Source organism: Chelonoidis abingdonii, chromosome 16, assembly GCF_003597395.2.
Source record: "Chelonoidis abingdonii isolate Lonesome George chromosome 16, CheloAbing_2.0, whole genome shotgun sequence".
Taxonomy (NCBI): Eukaryota; Metazoa; Chordata; order Testudines; family Testudinidae; genus Chelonoidis; species Chelonoidis abingdonii.
In genome coordinates this window covers 25410652-25430689 of record NC_133784.1, presented here as the reverse complement: position 1 = coordinate 25430689, position 20038 = coordinate 25410652, and the positions used below count along the sequence as shown (strand labels likewise).

The following is a 20038-nucleotide window of genomic DNA, read 5'->3' as shown; positions in this document are numbered from 1 at the left end:
AGTGGAAATTTCCAAGGGCAGGTATATATATGCTAGCAAGCAAGCTAGAGATAACGAGGTTAGTTCAATCAGGGAGGATGAGGCCCTGTTCTAGCAGTAGAGGTGTGAAAACCTCTTCCATTTGGCTTCCAGTTCTTAAATACTGCAGACTTGCGTCCCATTCTCTGTTGTACAGGATGGGAGCGGTGGCAGAAAAAACCCTTTAATGGCATGGTTCCCTTTTGATTTGACAAGATTTTTAATCTTTGGTGTTGGACCTCAGTGACAAGTACTACTTGTGTATATATATCAGTTCTGAGACTCTGTGATGCTCAGTTATTGCACAGGCCGAAAGGCCATCACTGCTAAATTTTTACATTTCCCTCCCTATTGACTAATAGGGAGTAAGTTTGGGCAAAGGTCAGTAACAGTTGTATCTAATTGCTTTAGCAGTAAACTTGTGAATTAGATTCTGCTATTATTTCCAAGGTAACTACAAGCAGAATTTGACTTTTACTTTCCTTGCACAGGAAGAAAGGAGAACTGGAAAATGTTTTTGATTCCAAGAGTTAATTTCAATAGAACATTTAATACTTAATAATGGATTAAGATGTTTGTGGTAATAAGCTGTTTATATGGATGGTCAATCGTGTTCTCTGCCTAATCTTGTAACCTTCTTTTAACCCTTTAAAATAAAGATTTGCCTTTTGGTGTCTGGAAACTTGCAGTTAATTTAGCGGGAGTGCCTGATAGTCTCCCTTATTATTCCCTTAGCTTTCTTAGGCAGAAAAATTGATTCATACCTTTCCCAATTACTGGATTCTTCCAGATGGTGCTTAGAAGGGCAATTGGGAACTTGTGCGGTCCTGCTGGGGGGCGGCAAGATTCAAGCCCTTCATGCCAGAGACCTTGTACCCAAAGCCATTACCCTAATCTGAGGTCAAATGACAGCTTCTCTTTAAGGCTCCTATCAGTGACTGTCGCTCTGAGACTCTGCACAAAGTATGTTAAATACAAGTATTTTGTTAGCAGCCTCACAGAAGGACTATCATAAAATGGCTTAAAAATATCTAGCCCTGAATTAGAGAGAGTATTGTTAGTATTTTTGTGAAACTTAAGTTTTGGGCCAGGCTATCTGGCAGAAACAGTCCACATCTCCAATCCAATTTGTTTTCCAGATTGTGTCCAGAAAGTATATAATTGAGCACGTTTTCCCTATGGACTCTTTGTGTAGCGCAGGGGCCGAGACACCAGACCCAATTATCAAACTCTCCAATTAGCTAGAAACAGACTCTGCTCAGCTACATTGGATGAAAAGGGCTTGTTCCAGTGTAACTGACAGAAGGAGCATTTATCTTCCTGCAGTGTGTAAAATATGATCCATTCTGCATCTGTTGCTACTCAAGGAGAAGGTAATGCCTTTGAGGTAGGTATTAACTCCATCTTACATGTGTTTACAAATACAAGATTTCTGACCTTCCCAAGGTCTCTCTCAGTCCCATAGGAGAGCCAGAAATAGAGTTCCTACCTCATAGGCATGTTGTGAGAATGACTTGTGGTTTGCTTTGAGATCGTCTAATCCAAGTAGGATTCATAAATCCTACATCTACAAGAACCTTCCAAGTTGGAGATTCTATTGATAGTGTACTGAGTGGCTTACTGTCATTTCCAGCACTCATTCACAGTAATCATTTAAATTTTTGGCTATTTTCTAGTAAGATGTTACACTAGCTGTGGTGTTTTTTCTGTTTGCAAGTGGTAAAAAGGATGATCTTTGCATGAATAAGAGGGGATGTGGTCTACAAGACCACCTTCCTACTAAAAGGGTGCCCACCCTATAAAAACCCTGTCTTAAATATAGCAAGGCACATTGTCTTGCATCCTGATGATACTGTATAGCTTTTGCAAAGCTTTAGTGTTTATACCTAAGGCAAATTTTAATCATGCTGTTGTTTTCCCTGTCTGCATGTTACTCATGCAATGCGATTGCAGATTTCTTCTTTACTCAGTTAAAAATCAGATGCCTGTGCTGACAAACTACTTGGCACCTTAAATAGTGTGGTTTTTCAAAATGCTCTCCTTCTGGGTAATGGGATAGTTCCCTTCCTAATGAGGATATTGTGAGGACTGATTTGGTTACTCTCTGCAAAGCATTACACATGAGTGTGAGCACTTAAAGAAAAGTCGGTGGACAAGGAAAACTGGCATCCCTTTCTTTATTCAGAGCCAGACTCTGACTTAATGGTCAAGTGCAGCAAGATTTGAGATTTACATGATTGTGTCTGTACTCCCATTGTCTGGGAAGTGTATATTCCTATCCGGGTAGTACCCTCCTCTGTGCAAAGAGGTGCACTCAGCCCTTCCTGTGCCCTGATCCTGAGGAGTGCTGAGCACTCTCAACTGATCATGTCTCGTCTCTTAGGATTGACTCCAAAGAGAGCAAACCCCTCAATTTTTCTTAGTTTAGCAGATTAAGAAATTCACAGAAAGGGCTGAAAAGCACCTGACTCTGTCTAATCTGTCACTTACTTTTGAAACCAAACTTTAATTAGAATTGGCCTTTCTTTGCTTTCTGTGAAGGCCATGTTAGTGAGTGAGAAGTGAAATTGGCAATTTGAGAGCCCAGTGTGGGGAATTATAAACCAGTTTCCAGCCTTCATTGATACAAGTTGGAAAGCCGAAGTAAGAGCTTTAACAATGAATAGTATAAATTATCAGTCTCAGAAAATGAGAGATGGAGAAAACTGTTGGCTGATCAGTCCACCCCCAGGGGTAACACGGGATGGCTACTGACCTCTGATTAGTAAGGTGGCAATTTAAATACAATTTACACTTAAAATACAGCTTCCTGCAAGTTCCCAGGGTAAGCACTATTTCCTGCCTTCTGTTAAGTGGTGATTACAGGCTAACCACAGAAATAGCAGACTCCTAGCAACATACAGTAGATCATGGGCTGCCTGAGGAAATGTTCAAACTCCATGGAAAAGTACAAAAATGTCACTCTTGCAATGAATTGTAGCTCTGAGAAAATAAACTGAACTATTGAGTGCAACTTGCTGGACAGCTCTAGGTTGAATAATTGACTGGACAAATGGTCAGGAATTTAGTGGGGTTGCCAGTGTAGATGTATGCACATGCAATGGCTGACTGACTGTGGTAGTGAGGAGACTAGTCAGTGCAATCTTCTTGCTTTTGGAAGCTAGCCCAGTGGTGGTTTGCTTACCAAGATCCTTTTAGGCAAGTGGCATGACAGTTGGCTCATGTCATGAAATTGCTGCCGCCTCCATCTTCCAGTGCCATAACAGAGGATCTTTCTACCCCACTGCCTCCTGTTTTCTCATTTCTGCAAATCAAATTTTCCTTACTGCCCTTCCTTATTAGGTAGTTGCTACAGGTATTTCCCAGTCTAAGTCTGCTTGCTTCTTTTTACTAACCCATATCTTCAGTTATCAATCTTAGAGTTTTATACTGCCACCCCTCACCCTAATATCAGAGTGTCTTTCACATAAAGTATATTAGCAGCAGCTTAGTCCCTGGCAGGATTCATGCAGTGTTTGTCTTCTTCCTTTCTAGGTTATAGAAAGCTTTGCTTAGGGAAGGGTGTGGGGGTGTTTTGGTAGAGGAGGGTGGTTGATACGGTGTGTGGCCTTCTGATTATGGCAGAAAATCTTTTTCAAAGAGGAAGCTTTTGCAGCATTTTCTAAAGATGAGTATAGATTAATCTTGTCTGACAGTTTCCTTCTACAGCCAGATCTCCCTCAACTGAGAGTGCTTTGTCCTCAGTGCTCTCACGTCTTGTCCTTGGCTTCATGATCTGTATTGTGCCAGAGGAGTAAAACTGTCTGGGCAATTCATAGATAGCAATATGGTCTCTAGTGTAGCTGGGACCCTTACTCCTGAGGAAATTCTGCACCACTGCATAGTGCAAGCAGAATTTCTTTCCTCACAGAAATGGGCTGCAGTGCTGCTGGCTGCCACTAGGGGCTGCTGGACCTGGCACAGCCCAGCTCCTGCATAGAAGACACTGCTGGAGAGGGAGCTGGAGGGTTCCCAGCAGCTGCAGTTCCCCACACGTCCTGAGTGAAGGAGACAGTGGTGCACAGGAAACTCCACACAAGCCTGGGACCCAGCATCAGGCTATTTCTCCCTCTGGGTCCCTGGGCTCTGAGGGATAGGCGGGTGGGTGTCTGGGATGGGGGGGCATGGTTGGGCTCGGGGTGGGGAAGGGTTGTGGTCTGTGACTGGGCTCTGGGAGGGATGGGCTGCAGGTATCTGGCCTTGCAGGGCCTTGTGGCTGGGCTCTGGGGATTAGTGGGTTTGGGTGTATTGGCTTGGGGGAGGGGAAGGATTATGGGTGTCTGGCCCCCCAGCTGGGCTCTAGGGGGAGAAGGGGTAGAGAAACAAGAACTGGGTTGTCATAGGGGTTTCATTAACTCTCTGCTCCTGGGGGAATTTTTGTGTCTGGGTTAGACATACTTGCTGACAGCTATTGAAATAAACTACCAAAAGAATTGAAACTGGCATGATTATGTAGTGTTGGGTTTTTTTGATATTTAAAATTTGCAGAGTTTTAAAATATGGACAGAATATTTAATTTTTTGGCACAGAATTCCCCCAGGAGTAGGTGACCTTAGGTCTGCTACTTTAAAGTAGCATTGTCAGCCAGCTAGGAGCCACTGGTTGAGGATGCACTAGGTTGCAAAGCTGCCAAAAGCAGTGTGTTCCAAGGGCTCACACAAGCATAGCATGAGCAAGATTTAGGATTAAAAATGTACTATACCAAATTGCATTTCTAAATTCTTGACCTGCCTTAAAGTGCACAAGGCACTGTTTTGCTGTTACAATAGCAAAATTTGTCTGGACTGCTGGGCTGCCTTGCTAGTAGTGGAAAAGACTTTAGGCAAGTCATTCAACTTCTGTTCTCCATCTGGGAGATAGGTGTAACACCCTCATGGGGCTATTGTGAGCTTTTAATAGTCTGTAAAGCATTTTGAGACTCTTGGAGCAATATGCAACAGGATTATTACTCAAGTCCTTCAGTATTGCTAATGCTGTGGCATGGAGCTGGGTCAGGTTTTTGTAATGATGATTATGGGACAGGAAGGCAGTCCAGTATGTGTGCAATATGCACACAGGATGCCCAAATGGCTGATTAGTTTGGCCAGCAGCTCCCTGTATTTTTGTTACTGCAATAGATTGTGGTGCTGGAAGAATCCAATACTGGGGCAAGGAGTAAAATTCATTCCAGCTTCAGTTTAAACAGGCATGAGGGTCAGCATTGCTGCAAAGGGTTGTATTTGACTACTTATTTTCTAAAAAGTCCTGTTTGCTTTGTGACTTTCAAGGGAAACTGCTCAGGAGGAGTGGAACGAGGTGTGCTTCCATAGATGGACATTAGGAAACGTTCAGACATGGGATTATTTTTTTTTCTCGAGTTGGAAAAGTGTTTTGGCTTTCAGACTTTCAGAATATGGGTGGTGTTTGTGTTGGTTTTGGATTTAAATCAGTTGTAAATTCAAAACCATATAAGCATGTTCTAATACAAGGGATTGAAATGCTTACCTGAACGTTGCTGTTAATACAGCCAATTCTGGATTAAACAATATTGTCTGGCACAGCAATGAGGGGTGGAGGGGGGAGAGGAGGAGAGATTCTTTTCAATAGATCCTTGATAAACAAACAAGTCAGATGAGCCTTTTATGACACGGGATTTGAAGCAGTATCTTGGATTTCCACAATATTATTCTCTGTTCTGAGTTAATTTTTATTTTAATGTTTTGATCTCTTCCTCCCTCCTCCTGTGTCTTGGACTACTAATTCTGTTCCCCCTGTCCCCGGATCCACCCCCATCCACCTCCGACCCTCTTGTGATTTCACTCTCTGATGTTCTCAGAACTCATAAGCCTCCTCTCATGCTCTTCAGTGCTGATGTAGGGTCTGTTTTCCTGCTTCCAGGGGACTAGTACCTATGTTTACCCTTCCCTCCCCAGGGGCAATTGCACCCAAAGTCTTGATTATCTCCTGACTCTTTCCTCCCCGGAAGCGTGAGGAAAGGCTGCTCTCCAATCCCATCCCATGGAAACCTGGGAAAGGGGTGGGTGAAGAACTACTTTCACCTGTATGGAAAGAGAGCAGGTTGTCTTGATAGTTTCTTGATCCAGGGGAAGGAGTTGCAGGGGTCTGTGTTCTCTCTCCGCTCCCACTGTTGCAGGCACAGAGGGTACCCGAGGCAAGCAACAGTGGTTCGTGCCTGGAGTGCTTAGCGCCAATAAACACACTAGGGTGGAGAAGCAAGCAAAGTTTTTATTTGAGATCTCAAAGTGGTGCTGGGAGACTTAGCACACCTCAGATCCAGCACACCTAATATAAGTGGCTTTTCCCTTTTTTCTCCTTTCTTCCTCCCCCTCCTCCTCCTTCCTCCCCCTGTAGCAGTTACGTAAGCGCAGGTGCATTAAGTAATCTTGGCTGTGGCAGCTCGTTAGTAAGTTTTCCTTCTGCAAGTTATCTTGTCCTTCTGCTAAAGGTGCACAGGCATCATTATTTCTGCTTTAGACCAGTTAGAACTGTTGCAATTGATAACTGCTGTTACACCTGGCCTTTTAGGTCGATTAAAGTTTAAACATGGAAGGACTCTTGTTTGCTGAGGCCTAAAACCAGGAAGGCTCCATACCCTTGTGGCCTTCCATCCTCCTGAGTTACTTAGGGTTATGCTTAGTGACACCAACACCACCCAAGCAATGATGTTGCTCAGGATTGTTCTCTTCTGACTGCTAGGTCAGTCTTCTGCAGCTACTCACTGGTCGTTACCTGAACCAGCAGGAAACAGCACACAGATCTGTTTCTACAGTATTGATGCTTCTCCCTTTCCCATCCCACTTCTCCACACCAGATTGTGCTTAGAGCATTGCAGGGCAGGGGCTGAATGGTGCTGTTACCCACAAAACCGTAAAATCCTTCAGAAAATACACAGAGGCAGCTGTTAAGTTCAAAGGCAAAACTGACATTCTAATCAGCCATTGTAGTGGTTTGGTAACCTTAGGGCCGGTGCAACCATTTAGGCGGACTAGGCGGTTGCCTAGGGTGCCAAGATTTGGTGGTGCCAAAAAGCAGCGCCCCAAAACTTTTTTTTTTTTAAGTGGCTGAGCGGCCCGCTGCTGCTGGGATGGAGAGGGAGTCTGAGCTGCCGGTGGCAGTGGCAGCCGGCAGCCCAGGGGGTCCCCTGGGTCAGTGCGCTGCCACTGCAGCTGGCAGCCCAGGGGGTCCCCTGGGTCAATGCACCACTGCAGCAGCCGGCAGCCCAGGGGGTCCCCTGGCCCAGGAGAACCTCTGGGCTGCCGGCTGCTGCAGTGGTGGCGCACTGACCCAGGGCCCCTGGGTCAGTGAGCTGCCACAGCATCTGGCAGCCCAGGGGTTCCCCTGGGTCACCGCGTCTCTGCCGGCAGCCTAGGGGTTCCACTGCCCAGTTGCTGCTTTACTTCTCCTGCCTCCCAGGCTTGCGGCGTCAATTAGAGCAGGACAGCGTGCTCGGGGAGGAAGCGGAGCAGAGGTGAGCTGGGGTGGAGAAGTATCACAGGGCTTCTCGGGGCAGGGAGTGGGGAGCTGCCACTGGGAGCTGCCACGGGGGCAGGGGGCACACTTCAGGGGTGGGGTGGGGAGCTGCTGCAGGGCTGGGGGGGCGCAAGGTGGAAGTTTCGCCTAGGATGCGAAACTTCCTTGCACCGGCCCTGGGTAACCCCTCTTTGCTATGGCACCATCGTGCAGTTCCAAACTATTTTGTAGGGTCTCTAACTTTTCTACATTGCAGCCACCAGTTCCTCAAGTACTGTTCAGGGTTGAGGGGGAGAGGGGAAAGAGTTGAAAATGATCTGGATGCTGCTGGCTAGTTCTGTCTAAACCTTTTGCAGCTGTGTTTAAGTCTCTTATTTCAGTATTGGGCTACAAGTGGAACTAGCTTCCTCTCTGGTATGTTGAAGACTGTCGTCTTGGGCATCAGCAGCCATGAATGAAAGGCCAGTTTGTAGTCAGTCAAATGCAGGACTGGTTGTAAGCAATCTCTGCATAAGAAGAGCGCTTAAAGATAGATTCCTTCCCCCCCCAACCCCACTTGGAGTAGTGATGAGAAAATGGGCTTTCAGTACATGATCTGGCAATTGATCTTTATCTGCTTGTTAAAGACCTTATTTTTGCCACACACATAATTGAGTAGTAATGATGAAGGCTTGTGGCATTTCCTGAAGAGGGCCTATTTCTGTACCATAGGCAATCAATACCAAGTGGGCATTGAGTCACAGAACCCCTGCGCTCAGTTTGCTGGAGCTATTGCAGAGCAAGCAGGGGTGGAGAATGGGGAAGAATCTATAGGCTTCTTTGTAGGCATTGTCATCACTAGTTAAGTAAAAAGTTAATGGGGTTTATGGATGATACATTTGTAGAATAAATAGTACAGTAACAGACGGATTGATTTGAAAAGTCAGCTTCAATTGGTTAATATAAATCTTTTCTTGGTTTTTTAAGTAGTCTTGGAACCAAGCTGTATCCATATGATTTTAACACAGTGGTGTTCTCACCCTCCATCCTTTTTATATTTGTTGCACTCGCTTGTTGCCTTTTGTCTGACATTCAGAATGTAAGCTCTCTTGGGTGGGGGGATTGCACTTTACCATGTGGACTGTCAGAGCCAGATTTCCAGCTAGGCACAGTAGGCATGTGCCATGGGGTGCCTAAAAGTTAAAAGTGGGTTAAAAGTTTCATTTTTTACTGCAAAAACACGAAGGTCAGCTGTAGGCGGGGGAGGGGGCAAGGCATGGCGCTGAAGATGCTGTGCCTAAGGGCACATAAGGTGTAAATCCAGCCCTGCTGACTGTACAGTGCTTATGACATTGGAGCCCTGACTGAGATCTCTGGATATCGTATGTTGAGGGCTTTTTTTGAAATTTAGGTCCAGATCCTCAAAGGTATTCTAGGCTCTTAAAATCAATTGAAGTTAGGAGTCTAAATACCTTTAAAGATCTGAGCCTTAAAACCTAAAGAGAGAGGATTCTAACATTTACCCTAACTATCTAATGTGTCAGATTATTAAGGTTGTTAAATAAACCACCTTTCTGACATCTTCATTAAAATTCTGTTATCTGGTAGCTCGTCTTCCTCACGTCTGCAGCCGCTGCCCATGTTTTCGTAATAACAGTGTCACATGTACCTCTCTAATCAGCAGCAATTGCCAGAAATGTGTAATAGCACACGTGCTTCCCTAATAGATGTCAGATGGAGTTTGTCTAAGCTGATGTGACACCTGGAGAACTTTGCTTTTCCTTCTAATGCTTTTCTGACTTATAAAGTAAATGAGTTTATCCAGGGCACATGACTGGAAAAGCTTTCCAAAGCAAGTCATATTCTAGTTTGAGATGTTCTTGACTGTAGATAAAAATGTGTGTGGTGGGAAGCCAGACAATCTAATTAGAACAAGGGCAAATTACATAAAAGGGAAAGGTTTCAGAGTGTAGCCGTGTTAGTCTGTATTAGCAAAAATAATGAGGAGTCCTTGTGGCACCTTAGGCCTGGTATACACTGGGGAGAGGAGGGGGGAGATTGATCTAAGTTACGCAACTTCAGCTATGTGAATAATGTAGCTGAAGTCGGTGTACTTAGATCGACTTACCGTGTTGTCTTCACCACGGTGAGTCAACTGCTGCCACTCCCCCGACGATTCTGCCTGCGCCTCTCACCAAGCTGTTGTACAAGACTTGACGGGAGAGTGCTCAGGGTCGATTATCGCGTCTAGACTAGATGCGATAAATCGACTCCCACTGGATCGATCGCTGGCTGCTGATCCGGCTGGTAGTGTAGATATACTCTTAGAGACTAACACATTTATCTGGGCATAAGCTTTTGTGGAATAAAACCCACTTCATCAGATGCATAGAGTTAAAAATACAGTAAGCAGTATATTTTCCACTCCATGCATCTCGTGAAGTGGGTTGTAGCCCATAAAAGCTTATGCCCAAATAAATTTGTTAGTCTCTAAGGTGCCGCAAGGACTCCTCATTATAAAAGGGAAAGTATGTTAAATCCAAAATTTAAGATGTAGTTTTGAAAAACTCCTCCTCAAAAATGAGAAGCTAGTAGGAAAAATTGCTCTGCTTTAATAATAATAAAAATAACTCTTCAAGGCACCTTTAATTTTCATGCGACTATTCTAGTGCATGAGAACCCGGAAGTGAAACTTGATAAAAAGTGAAATTAATTATTCCTACTCCCCCAGTTGAATGAAGTGCAGAATATATAAATGGTGCAGATACATTGACTTTTTTTGAATGATATTTGTGTTTTTAATACTTGAAGGTATTGCCAAAATAACTCTCATACTGGTGCACTGTATTCTCAAAAGCAGCTAGCTCTTTTTGGAGAGTGTGTTTTTTTTTTTGTTTGTTTTTTGTTTTTTTTAAATGTCTATATTAAATTCTCATGTGAAATAATTAAACTTTACATTGTCTTATTAGGAAGTCGTTACTTTGAATATTTTGCTTTCTTGAACTCCTTGACAAAACAGTGATGTGTCATCACTTGCAGAGAAAAATGAGGTGTTTGGTTCATATTCACATTCTTGTTTGTTCTCCCTCTCTTTGCAGGGAAATTTGTTTGATTTTCTAAGGCTAACAGGTTGGCGTGGGTCCAAAGTACTTTATTTCGGTGACCATCTGTACAGCGATCTTGCAGTAAGTAGAACCATGTCTGCTTCTGTTTAATACCAACACTGCTGAATATTTTTTTTTGTTTTTTTGTTTTTTGGTCTGCTAGAATTTAAGAAGGACTTAATTCTTAATTTTGTATCCTGTTTTTACTCAGATACCTTTGCATTGCTCAAGGTAGAACCCTCTGCTGTGGCTTTTTTAACTTAGTTAACTTGTCCTGTTTAAGTGTGTTTTGGATTTAGTGGAATTACAATACTCCTATGAAAAAACAAAGCCCAGTTGAACTGAATGGTGTGGCTGTGTGTAGGGAGGGGTAGCAAGGGACCGAGTTTGTACGAATTGCTCAGGTCAGTAGTTCTCAACCTTTCCAGACTACTGCACTCCTTTCGGGACTTTGATTTGCCTTGCATACCCCAAGTTTCACTTCACTTAAAAGCTACTTGCTTACCAGATCAGACGTAAAAACACACGTGTGTCACAGCACTGTAGTACTGAAAAATTGCCAACTTTCTCTTTTACCATAAGATTATAAAATAAATCTTTTGGAATATAAGTATTGTACTTCCTTTTAATGGTGCCCGAGCCCTACTGCCCAGGACTGAAGCATGTAACTTTTAGCTTTGCAGGGGCCGCTGTGGCATGGGGCCCTGGGCAGTTGCCCTGCTTGCCACTCCCTAATGCTGGCCCTCACTTGCAACCCCCACCCTACCCTCAACCTGTCCTGCGATGGTAGAGAAACACTGAATGAGGCAAAGATCTTGTTGAGTTGATGTATCCCCTGGAAGACTTCTGTGTATCCCATGGGGTATGCGTAACCCCTGTTGAGAACCACTGGCTCAAGTGACAAAGCAGTGACTTCTGCATGGAACCTTTCCATCAGCAAATACTGGAGGACAAAGTGAGTAGAACAGAGCTATGATGTTACCACGGTGTTGAAGGAAAGAAAGCAATGAAGAGAGATGGATCAGAAGATACAGTGGTGATCTTCCTTTTTATGTTAATTGTTGCTTATGACTAGGGCTTTGTTCGCACAGAGGTCATGGACGTCACAGATTCTGTGACTTCCTGCAACCTCCATGGCTTCTGCAGCAGCCAGTGTGGCTGACTCCAGGGCTACCCAAGCAGCTGGTCCTGGGGCCATCTTCACCAGCTGCTGCTTTGGCAGTCTTGGGCAGCTGGCCCTGGAGACCGCCTGAGGAGCAGCCGATGAGGCTGGTCCTAGAGACTGTCCAAGCAGCAGTCCCGGAGGTGTGGGGAGCAGCAGGAGCTCAGCGGTTCCCAGCAGTGGTCCTGGGGCTGCTGGAGCAGTGGCTGGCCCTCTAGGGTACCCCCTGCCCCCACAGCGGCAACAGGAGCAGCCACTGACCTCCTGGGCCTCAGCTCCCCCTCTCCACCCCCACAGCTGTGATCTGTCCATGACTTGTACTAAAAATACCCAACTGAATCATAGCCTTACTTATGATTACCTTTCCTCAGTTACTTTAGTATCCACACTATGCTTATCTTAACCTATCTTTTGTTGCAGTATCATTGCCTACTGTGCATCTTATTCCTGACATTGACACAGATTCATAGATTCTAGGACTGGAAGGGACCTCGAGAGATCATAGAGTCCAGACCCCTGCCCTCATGGCAGGACCAAATACTGTCTAGACCATCCCTAATAGACATTTATCTAACTTACTCTTAAATATCTCCAGAGCTGGAGATTCCACAACTGCCCTAGGCAATTTATTCCAGTGTTTAACCACCCTGACAGTTAGGAACTTTTTTCTTAATGTCCAACCTAACCCTCCCTTGTTACAGTTTAAGCCCATTGCTTCTTGCTCTATCCTTAGAGGCTAAGATGAACAAGTTTTCTCCCTCCTCCTCATGACACCCTTTTAAATACCTGAAAACTGCTATCATGTCCCCTCTGTGTTCTCTTTTCCAAACTAAACAAACCCCATTCTTTCAGCCTTCCTTCATAGGTCATGTTCTTCAGATCTTTAATCATTCTTGTTGCTCTTCTCTGGACCCTCTCCAATTTCTCCATATCTTTCTTGAAATGTGTTGCTCAGAACTGGACACAATACTCCAGTTGAGGCCTAACCAGCGCAGAGTAGAGCAGAAGAATGACTTCTTCTTGTGTCTTGCTCACAACACACCTGTTAAAGCATCCCAGAATCATGTTTGCTTTTTTTGCAAAGCATCAACACTGACTCATATGTGCTTGTGGGCTCCACTATAGGCCCATAGATCCCCTTTTCTTGCCATTACTGCTTCCTAGACAGTCTCTTCCCATTCTGTATGTGTGAAACTGATTGTTCCTTCGTAAGTGGAGCTACTTTGCGCATTTGTCCTTTATTAAACTACTCCTGTTTAACTCAGACCATTTCTCCAATTTTGTCCAGATCATTTTGAATTATGACCCTGTCTACCAAAGCAGTTGCAATCTCCCCAGTTTGGAATCATCTGCAAACTTAATAAGCGTACTTTCTATGCCAATATCTAAGTCGTTGATGAAGATGTTGGACAGAGCCAGTCCCAAATCAGACCCCTGCGGAACCCCACTTGTTATACCTTTCCAGCAGGATTAGGAATTACTAACTACTCTCTGAGTACGGTTATCCAGCCAGTTGTGCACCCACCTTATAGTAGCCCCATCTAAGTTGTACTTGCCTAGTTTATCGATAAGAATGTCATGCGAGACCGTATCAAATGCCTTACTTAAGTCTAGGTATACCACATCCACCACTTCTCCCTTATCCTCAAGACTCATTACCCTATCAAAGAAAGGCATCAGTTTGATCTGACATTTGTTCTTTACTAATCCATGCTGGCTATTCCCTATCACCTTACCACCTTCCAAGTGTTTGCAGATGATTTCCTTAATTACTTACTCCATTATCTTCCCTGGCACAGAAGTTAAACTAACTGGTCTGTAGTTTCCTGAATTGTTTTTATATCCCTTTTTATAGAAAAATGTTTTCATATTGTTTGTTTGGCAGGTACTCATGCTATTGTTGAATTATGATTTTAGGTATCTGTGGTTTGTCACTGACGTTTTTCATAGATTATAAAGCCAGATCATCTAATCTGACCTTCTATATAACACAGACCATAGGATTCCCCTGAACTAATTTATGTTGGGTCTTGATTGAAATATTCTTTGATGGAGAATTTACTGTTTATCAGACTGAACGACTCACTGGGTTTTTATTATCTACTGTGTGGTTTGTCTTCTCCAGTAACTAGGAAAGCGTTGTATCAAGTGGATAGTTTTGGCTATTGTGTCTGAGCTTCTGAGGCAATAAACTGCTAATACTGCAGTGCATGGATCATGACATCATGAGGACAAAAAGCCCAAAGTGGTGCCTTTATAGTCTAATATGCGTCCTAAATTTTAATGTCCGGCTGAGGCAGTGTGTGGTCAGTGAGATTAGATTCAGAAAAGCAATCTACTTGGCCGTTCTTGACTTTCTCCTGTGGCTCATTCTAATGTGTGGTTCCCTTTTAACCTGACATTTTTTCAACCCAGTTGATTGTATTTTTTTCATAATTATTGTTTTTGTAAGGTGCAAGGGGTCATATGTTTTTTTCCCATGACCCGCAGGCAAGAACAGACTATTCTCCTTTTATAACACAGCGATCTTAAATGAATCCATGGTGTCAACAATTCAACATTTTGCTTCAGAAGGCACCAATCATTTGTCTAAACAAACAAATCTTTAAAGTCTTCCCTTTCTAAAAAAGATCTTTCCAATTGTTACCCTATTTCCAGTTTGCTGATGGCCCTCGAGGCCTATCTCAGTGAAATATACATCTGTGTATTGGTGAGACCCTCCCCCCCCGCCCTTTTTTTTTTTTTTTTTTTTTTTTTTTTAAATGCAGCTAAAAATTAGCTTGGTCTTTAACCTGGTCATACAAATGAGACTGTAATGGGGGCAAGGACTTATTTGGCTTTGTCTGCTGTCTTCTGACTTGGTATCTGTTTAAAACCCAAGTGGTTTTTCATCACTTAAATCTATTGCTTGTGTCTTTTTTTATTTATTCATTTTTTTTTTTAAATGTATTTGAACCTGGGGAAATCTGGTTGGCATCTCAGGTTGAAGTTCCAAGCTCAGTGGTTTTATTTGCAACAATGTTCATCTGCTCCTGTACCAGTACAGCTGTTGGGCTCCTCAAAGGCCCCCTTTTGAGTGCTGTGCTTTTCAGTGTTGACTGGGAATGTTTCCCCTTAAGCACCACTGTGTTCTACATCACTGTATTATACCTTTAAAATCTCCCCTCCTCCACTGCCACACACACAAGGAGTGGACATTTGTTTATTCACCTACTCACCCTGCTATCAGGAACATCCCGCAGAATTCACTCAGAAAGCTTGGTGATATGCTCTGAAAGGCACACTCCATTATTCCCTGTGTCAGGGGTGCTTTATGGAATGCTCTACCCCAGCATTAAAGAATGGAGATGTAGCCCTGCAGTCTAATGCAGAACTTGATTGCTTGGTCTTCTAGCTCACAAAACAAGGTATGTGTGTGGAGGAGGGACCCAAGAGTGTCATATAAGAGCCCTCATCTCTGAACCATTTTAACTGCCCTGGTTTTGGAAGAGATTAGCAGAGACCTCTCTTTCCCCTGCCCTACAGGAAGCTGAGAGCACCACTACAGTGATGCTCCAGACCATGTGAGCCAGTATTTTCCATAGGATAAAAACACTGCTAACAGTCAAGCCAGTGACACTAAACAGAGCATAGCTCATAAACTCATAGGTCAGAAGGGAGCAATATGATCATCTAGTCTGACCTCCTGCACAAAGCAGGCCACAGAACCCTACCCATCCACTCCTATAACAACCCCTAACCTATGTCCCGAGTTATTGACGTTCAAACTGGGTTGAAGACCTCAAGCGCAGAGATTCCACCGACAAGCGACCCATGCCCCACGCTGCAGAGGAAGGCGAAAACCCAGGCCTCTGCCAATCGCCTGGAGGAAAATTCTTCGGACCCCAAATGGATCAGCTAAACCCTGAGCATGTGGGCAGGCTCCCAGCCAGCATAAGGAAAGAATTCTCTGCAGTAACTCAGATCCCATCCATCACAGACCATTGGAGCAGACTTATCTGCTGATAATCCAAGATCAATTGCCAAATTAAACTATCCTATCATATCAATCCCTTCCATAAACATATCAAGCTTAGTCTTCAAGCCAGCTAAGTCTTTGCCCCCCACTAACTCCCTATGGAAGCTGTTCCAGAACTTCACTCCTCTAATGGTTAGAAACCTTCGTCTAATTTCAAGTCTAAACTTCCTAATGTCCAGTTTGTACCCATTTGTCCTTGTGTCTACATTAGTACTAAGCCTAAATAATTCCGCTATTCTGAAAACTCTAGTACTGTTCCTCAAAAACCACTTTTACATCTGACGGTGTTGTAAGATAAAGTATAAAATTCTGGGTTGCTTTCTAGGACTTGATGCTGCGTCATGGCTGGAGGACTGGAGCCATTGTACCAGAACTGGAACCTGAAATCCGGATCATTAATACAGAGCAGTACATGCACTCGCTGACTTGGCAACAGGCGCTCACAGGGCTGCTGGAGAGAATGCAGGTAGGCTGGAGCAGAGCCAGGTTATGGAGTCGGTCTAGTCTTCACCTCTCAGAACTAGGATTTAGATTTTTGGCTTGGGTCAGATTGCATTTGATCTTCTTGTGCCCCTGTAGACTTGGACCATTCTGATAAAACTGCTGCATGACTTAGTAATACTACTTGTCTATGCCCCAGTTAGGTCCCAGACTAGAACAGCAGTGGTGTCTGACTAAGAAATTAAGCTAGTATGGCAGAGGTGGAGTTGCTGGTAGCATACTTTTTAAATGAGGAAATATAATTCCTTCTACATACTGGTCTGTTTGTACATAGGGATGGGTGTCTACTACGCTGGCAGGTGACTAACACATCCTCCATAGTATAGTCCACATCCTCCTGGTCTCATGGCAACCTGAAGTATTAACCATCTCTAACCCCATCTCCAGTATCCTTTCCGGGAGGGCTAACTATCAGAAGACTGTTACTCTGATTTGTGAAATAAAACAGACTGGAAGCAGCTTTCCTGTCTGTCACTAATCTTTCAGTAACACTAATTTAATAAATGATGGCTCTTTTCATAAGATGATGCTAGTCCTAAAATCAAATCCCTGCTAATGGAATCTTTAAATCAGTGTAGGTCATAGATTCCTCTGCAGTGCTCAAAAATGGTTTTGCATGTTAGCTGTTAACTTGCTAAGCATGACTAAGAGAACCGCGGGTGAACGCTTACCTTTTGTCTCTGAAGACCTGAATTTCAGTCTGGCTTAGAGCCTCAGTAGGGGACTAGGGAAAATGAGTTTGAGATGCACAAGACAATTTAATGTCAAAGAAATTCATAGATGTCAAAACTGCTTGGAGGAAGATTGCCCTATGCATGTGCTATGGCAACATCAAGCCATTGCTGTTACTGCTTTCTTCTTTAGTTACCTAAACTCCTTCATAAATATAAGGCAAAAAACCCACACTGTGTGATGTAACAGATGTTTTCGTGAGGATCTTTTGTATGCTCCACAGATGTTAATACGCTTTAGGCAACCAACACTCTCTGCTAGGCAGTGTTGGGGGATTAACCAGCAACTTGTGGTTTACTTTCTAAACCAAGTAGTGCATAGTCATGGTGCATCTCCCAGAGCACAAATACTGGAGAGTAAAAGCAGGGAGTTTGGCGGATTTACAGCCTGTCTCACAATTTCTTTTTTCTTAGTCACTGACTTTTTAATTTTCTCCTTACTGTTGGCAATTGTAAGAAGTTGCTGAGCTCCAAGAGCCATAGACAGATACCTGGCACCTAAGGTGATAGTGCCACTATCAACTTAAGGAAAAGCCACTGACTTGAGAAAAGTCAGTGTTTAGATTTAACTTCTACTGGGCTTTTTTGTTCTAGATGTATCAAGATGCAGAATCAAAGCAGGTGCTGCTGGAATGGATGCAAGAGCGTCAGGAAATTAGGTGACTCAATGTATCTAAATCTGAGAGTGCTTTAGGATGAACGTGCAAACTTCGCTTCCTCCCAGAATATTCCTGTGGAAACCTGTAAATTTGTAAATATTCTCCTATGAATGTAGATATCTTGAAATCAAGAGTTGGATCTCCAGTGCCTAATTAGTTTCTGATGATTGTAGCTAGTGAAGCAGTGCAACCTCTATTCTGAGGTGTTGTGTTGTAAGAGATTTCTCTGTGAAATCTAATAGAATTTTTAAGCTAGCTACACAGATTTTTTTTCACAGTGCAGAAAGTAGTCATTATTCCTGCATTCATTCCACTCATGCAATCACTTAGATGACAGATTACACTACAGATTGTTTTCATTGCTATCTATATTTTTCCATCCATAGAAGCTGATTGGCAAATCTTTACTCACATAAGTGTTGTAGGCTCCAAGCCTACATTCTTAGGCTTTCATCTTCCTTGTTCACTTCAAGAGCTTGGCTAAGGAGCCTACTCACTGTTTACTTAGATGAAACTAGGCATCTTGAACAAACTGGTTTCAATTCAGCCCTGATGGGTCCTGATAACAGTAAAGTTTAAGAAATATAGATGCATAAATTCCTCCTAAAGGGCAGGACTCATGTGACAGGCATGGAATGACTTGGCAGTGGATATCAAACCATTGTCTTCATCCTCCCTAAGAAGAAATCTTAGCCCTTACTATTTACATTTACTAAGTCCATTTAGTACCATCGCTTCTGGGTAATATTCAATCAAGGTTAGACTCCAGTAATAATCTCTTGCTGTCTTTTCTATCATAGCATAGCCCAAAAGGAAAGTACCTGCCCTGGTGATTTTGGTACCCTGAAATTTTAAAGCCTTGTGCAGAATATCTGTTTCCAAGGTCTGAATTGTCAAATTAGTTACAAAACCTCTGTTAACAATTTCTCCAAACATTAGCCCGTGCAAACCAAGTTCTCTCCTTTCAGGTCTCTTACAAAGAACTTATTCAATCCTCAGTTCGGGAGCATCTTCCGAACCTTCCACAACCCAACCTACTTCTCTCGGAGGCTGATCCGGTTTTCTGATATCTACATGGCATCCATCAGCTGCCTGCTGAACTATGATATGAACTTCACCTTTTTCCCCCGGCGCACCCCTCTGCAGCACGAGGCACCCCTCTGGATGGATCAGCTCTGCACGGGTTGTATGAAAACCCCCTTCCTGGAGGAGATGGTGCACATCCGATGAAGGGAAAGTGTGTGAGCTGAAGTTTACAGTAATGTAGTGCTAGAATTGTTTGTACAAAGGGTCAGGCTGTTTGGCTGTAAATTGCCTATCACTAAGGATGATTTTAACGTGGGTGTGGGTTGTGTTTTGTCCCTGACCATCACTGAACCTTGCCTTCCAGCACTTCCAAATATCTGCCTTGCTAACAAATTGGTGCTTAAGTTAAATGGAAGGGAGATATGATTGACTATTTTAACTTGCAAAGCATTCTCAGAGTTGGTTAGGTAGAAGTAAAACAATCACAGCAAGCTGCATTTCATGACCCCCTAAATTTTTTTTAAAACTCCATCTTCAGCCCCTGCCCAAATTCTGGCCCAAATCTTCTAATATGGGTAGCTGACATTGGGTAACTGCTGTTAGGCACCTTAGCAAGAAGTGGCCTGATTCTCTGAAGTGCTAAGCACCTCTCTTCTCTCTCATAAATTTAAAGGTTTATTCGGCACCTCTGAAAGCTGATTTTAGGCAACTTAACTTTTGAATTTTTGGTCTCTGAATATAGAGGCTTTTTTTCTTCACTTGTTATGGAAACAATTCAAAAGCTAAGATCTTGATACACTTCTTAGAAGGTGCATTTTTGCAGCCTTTGACATTAAAATCATGTATTTGCCATGTCTTTGAGGATTGTTTTTGAAAAGCATGAAAGTTAAACTATAATGGATTTAAAATCTTTGTCCTAGTATTAAATATATTTAAGTCAACACTTTAAAATTTAACATTGAAAACTATTGGCTTGAAAAATCAATCAAAACACTACCTTAAATTTTACAGTAAACAGCTTAGAGCTCATATCTTAAGATGAGCAATGCCTCTGTATTTGCACAAATTGGGCCTTATTCTGAAGTCATGGGCTGGTGTGAAGTTACATCACCTCCAATGTAAAACTGAGATTAGAATAAGGCCTGTTTGTATTCTTGACTCATCAAGGCTGTTCCTACAGCTGTGGAAGAGATTATTCTGATTCAGTAGCGGGGGCGGGGAGTAACAAAGGATAAATTGTGATCAAGCATGGAGAGGTAGGTGAATCTTGTGTTAAATATATTTTTCCAAAAAACGAAACCAATGTTGTTGACAATGGATGGGGATTACTT

General features: G+C 43.2%; 1 protein-coding gene across 1 annotated transcript in view; it reads left to right on the top strand.

The window, feature by feature from the left end:
• Positions 1-19617, top strand: part of NT5DC2 (5'-nucleotidase domain containing 2) — a 62202-nt gene extending 42585 nt beyond the window's left edge. Inside the window, 4 exon segments of the mRNA XM_032805849.2 lie at positions 10605-10691; positions 16116-16256; positions 17617-17681; positions 18650-19617. Coding sequence (XP_032661740.1) covers positions 10605-10691; positions 16116-16256; positions 17617-17681; positions 18650-18911 — 555 coding nt within the window. The 3' untranslated portion in view covers positions 18912-19617.
• Positions 19618-20038: the final 421 nt, after the last annotated feature.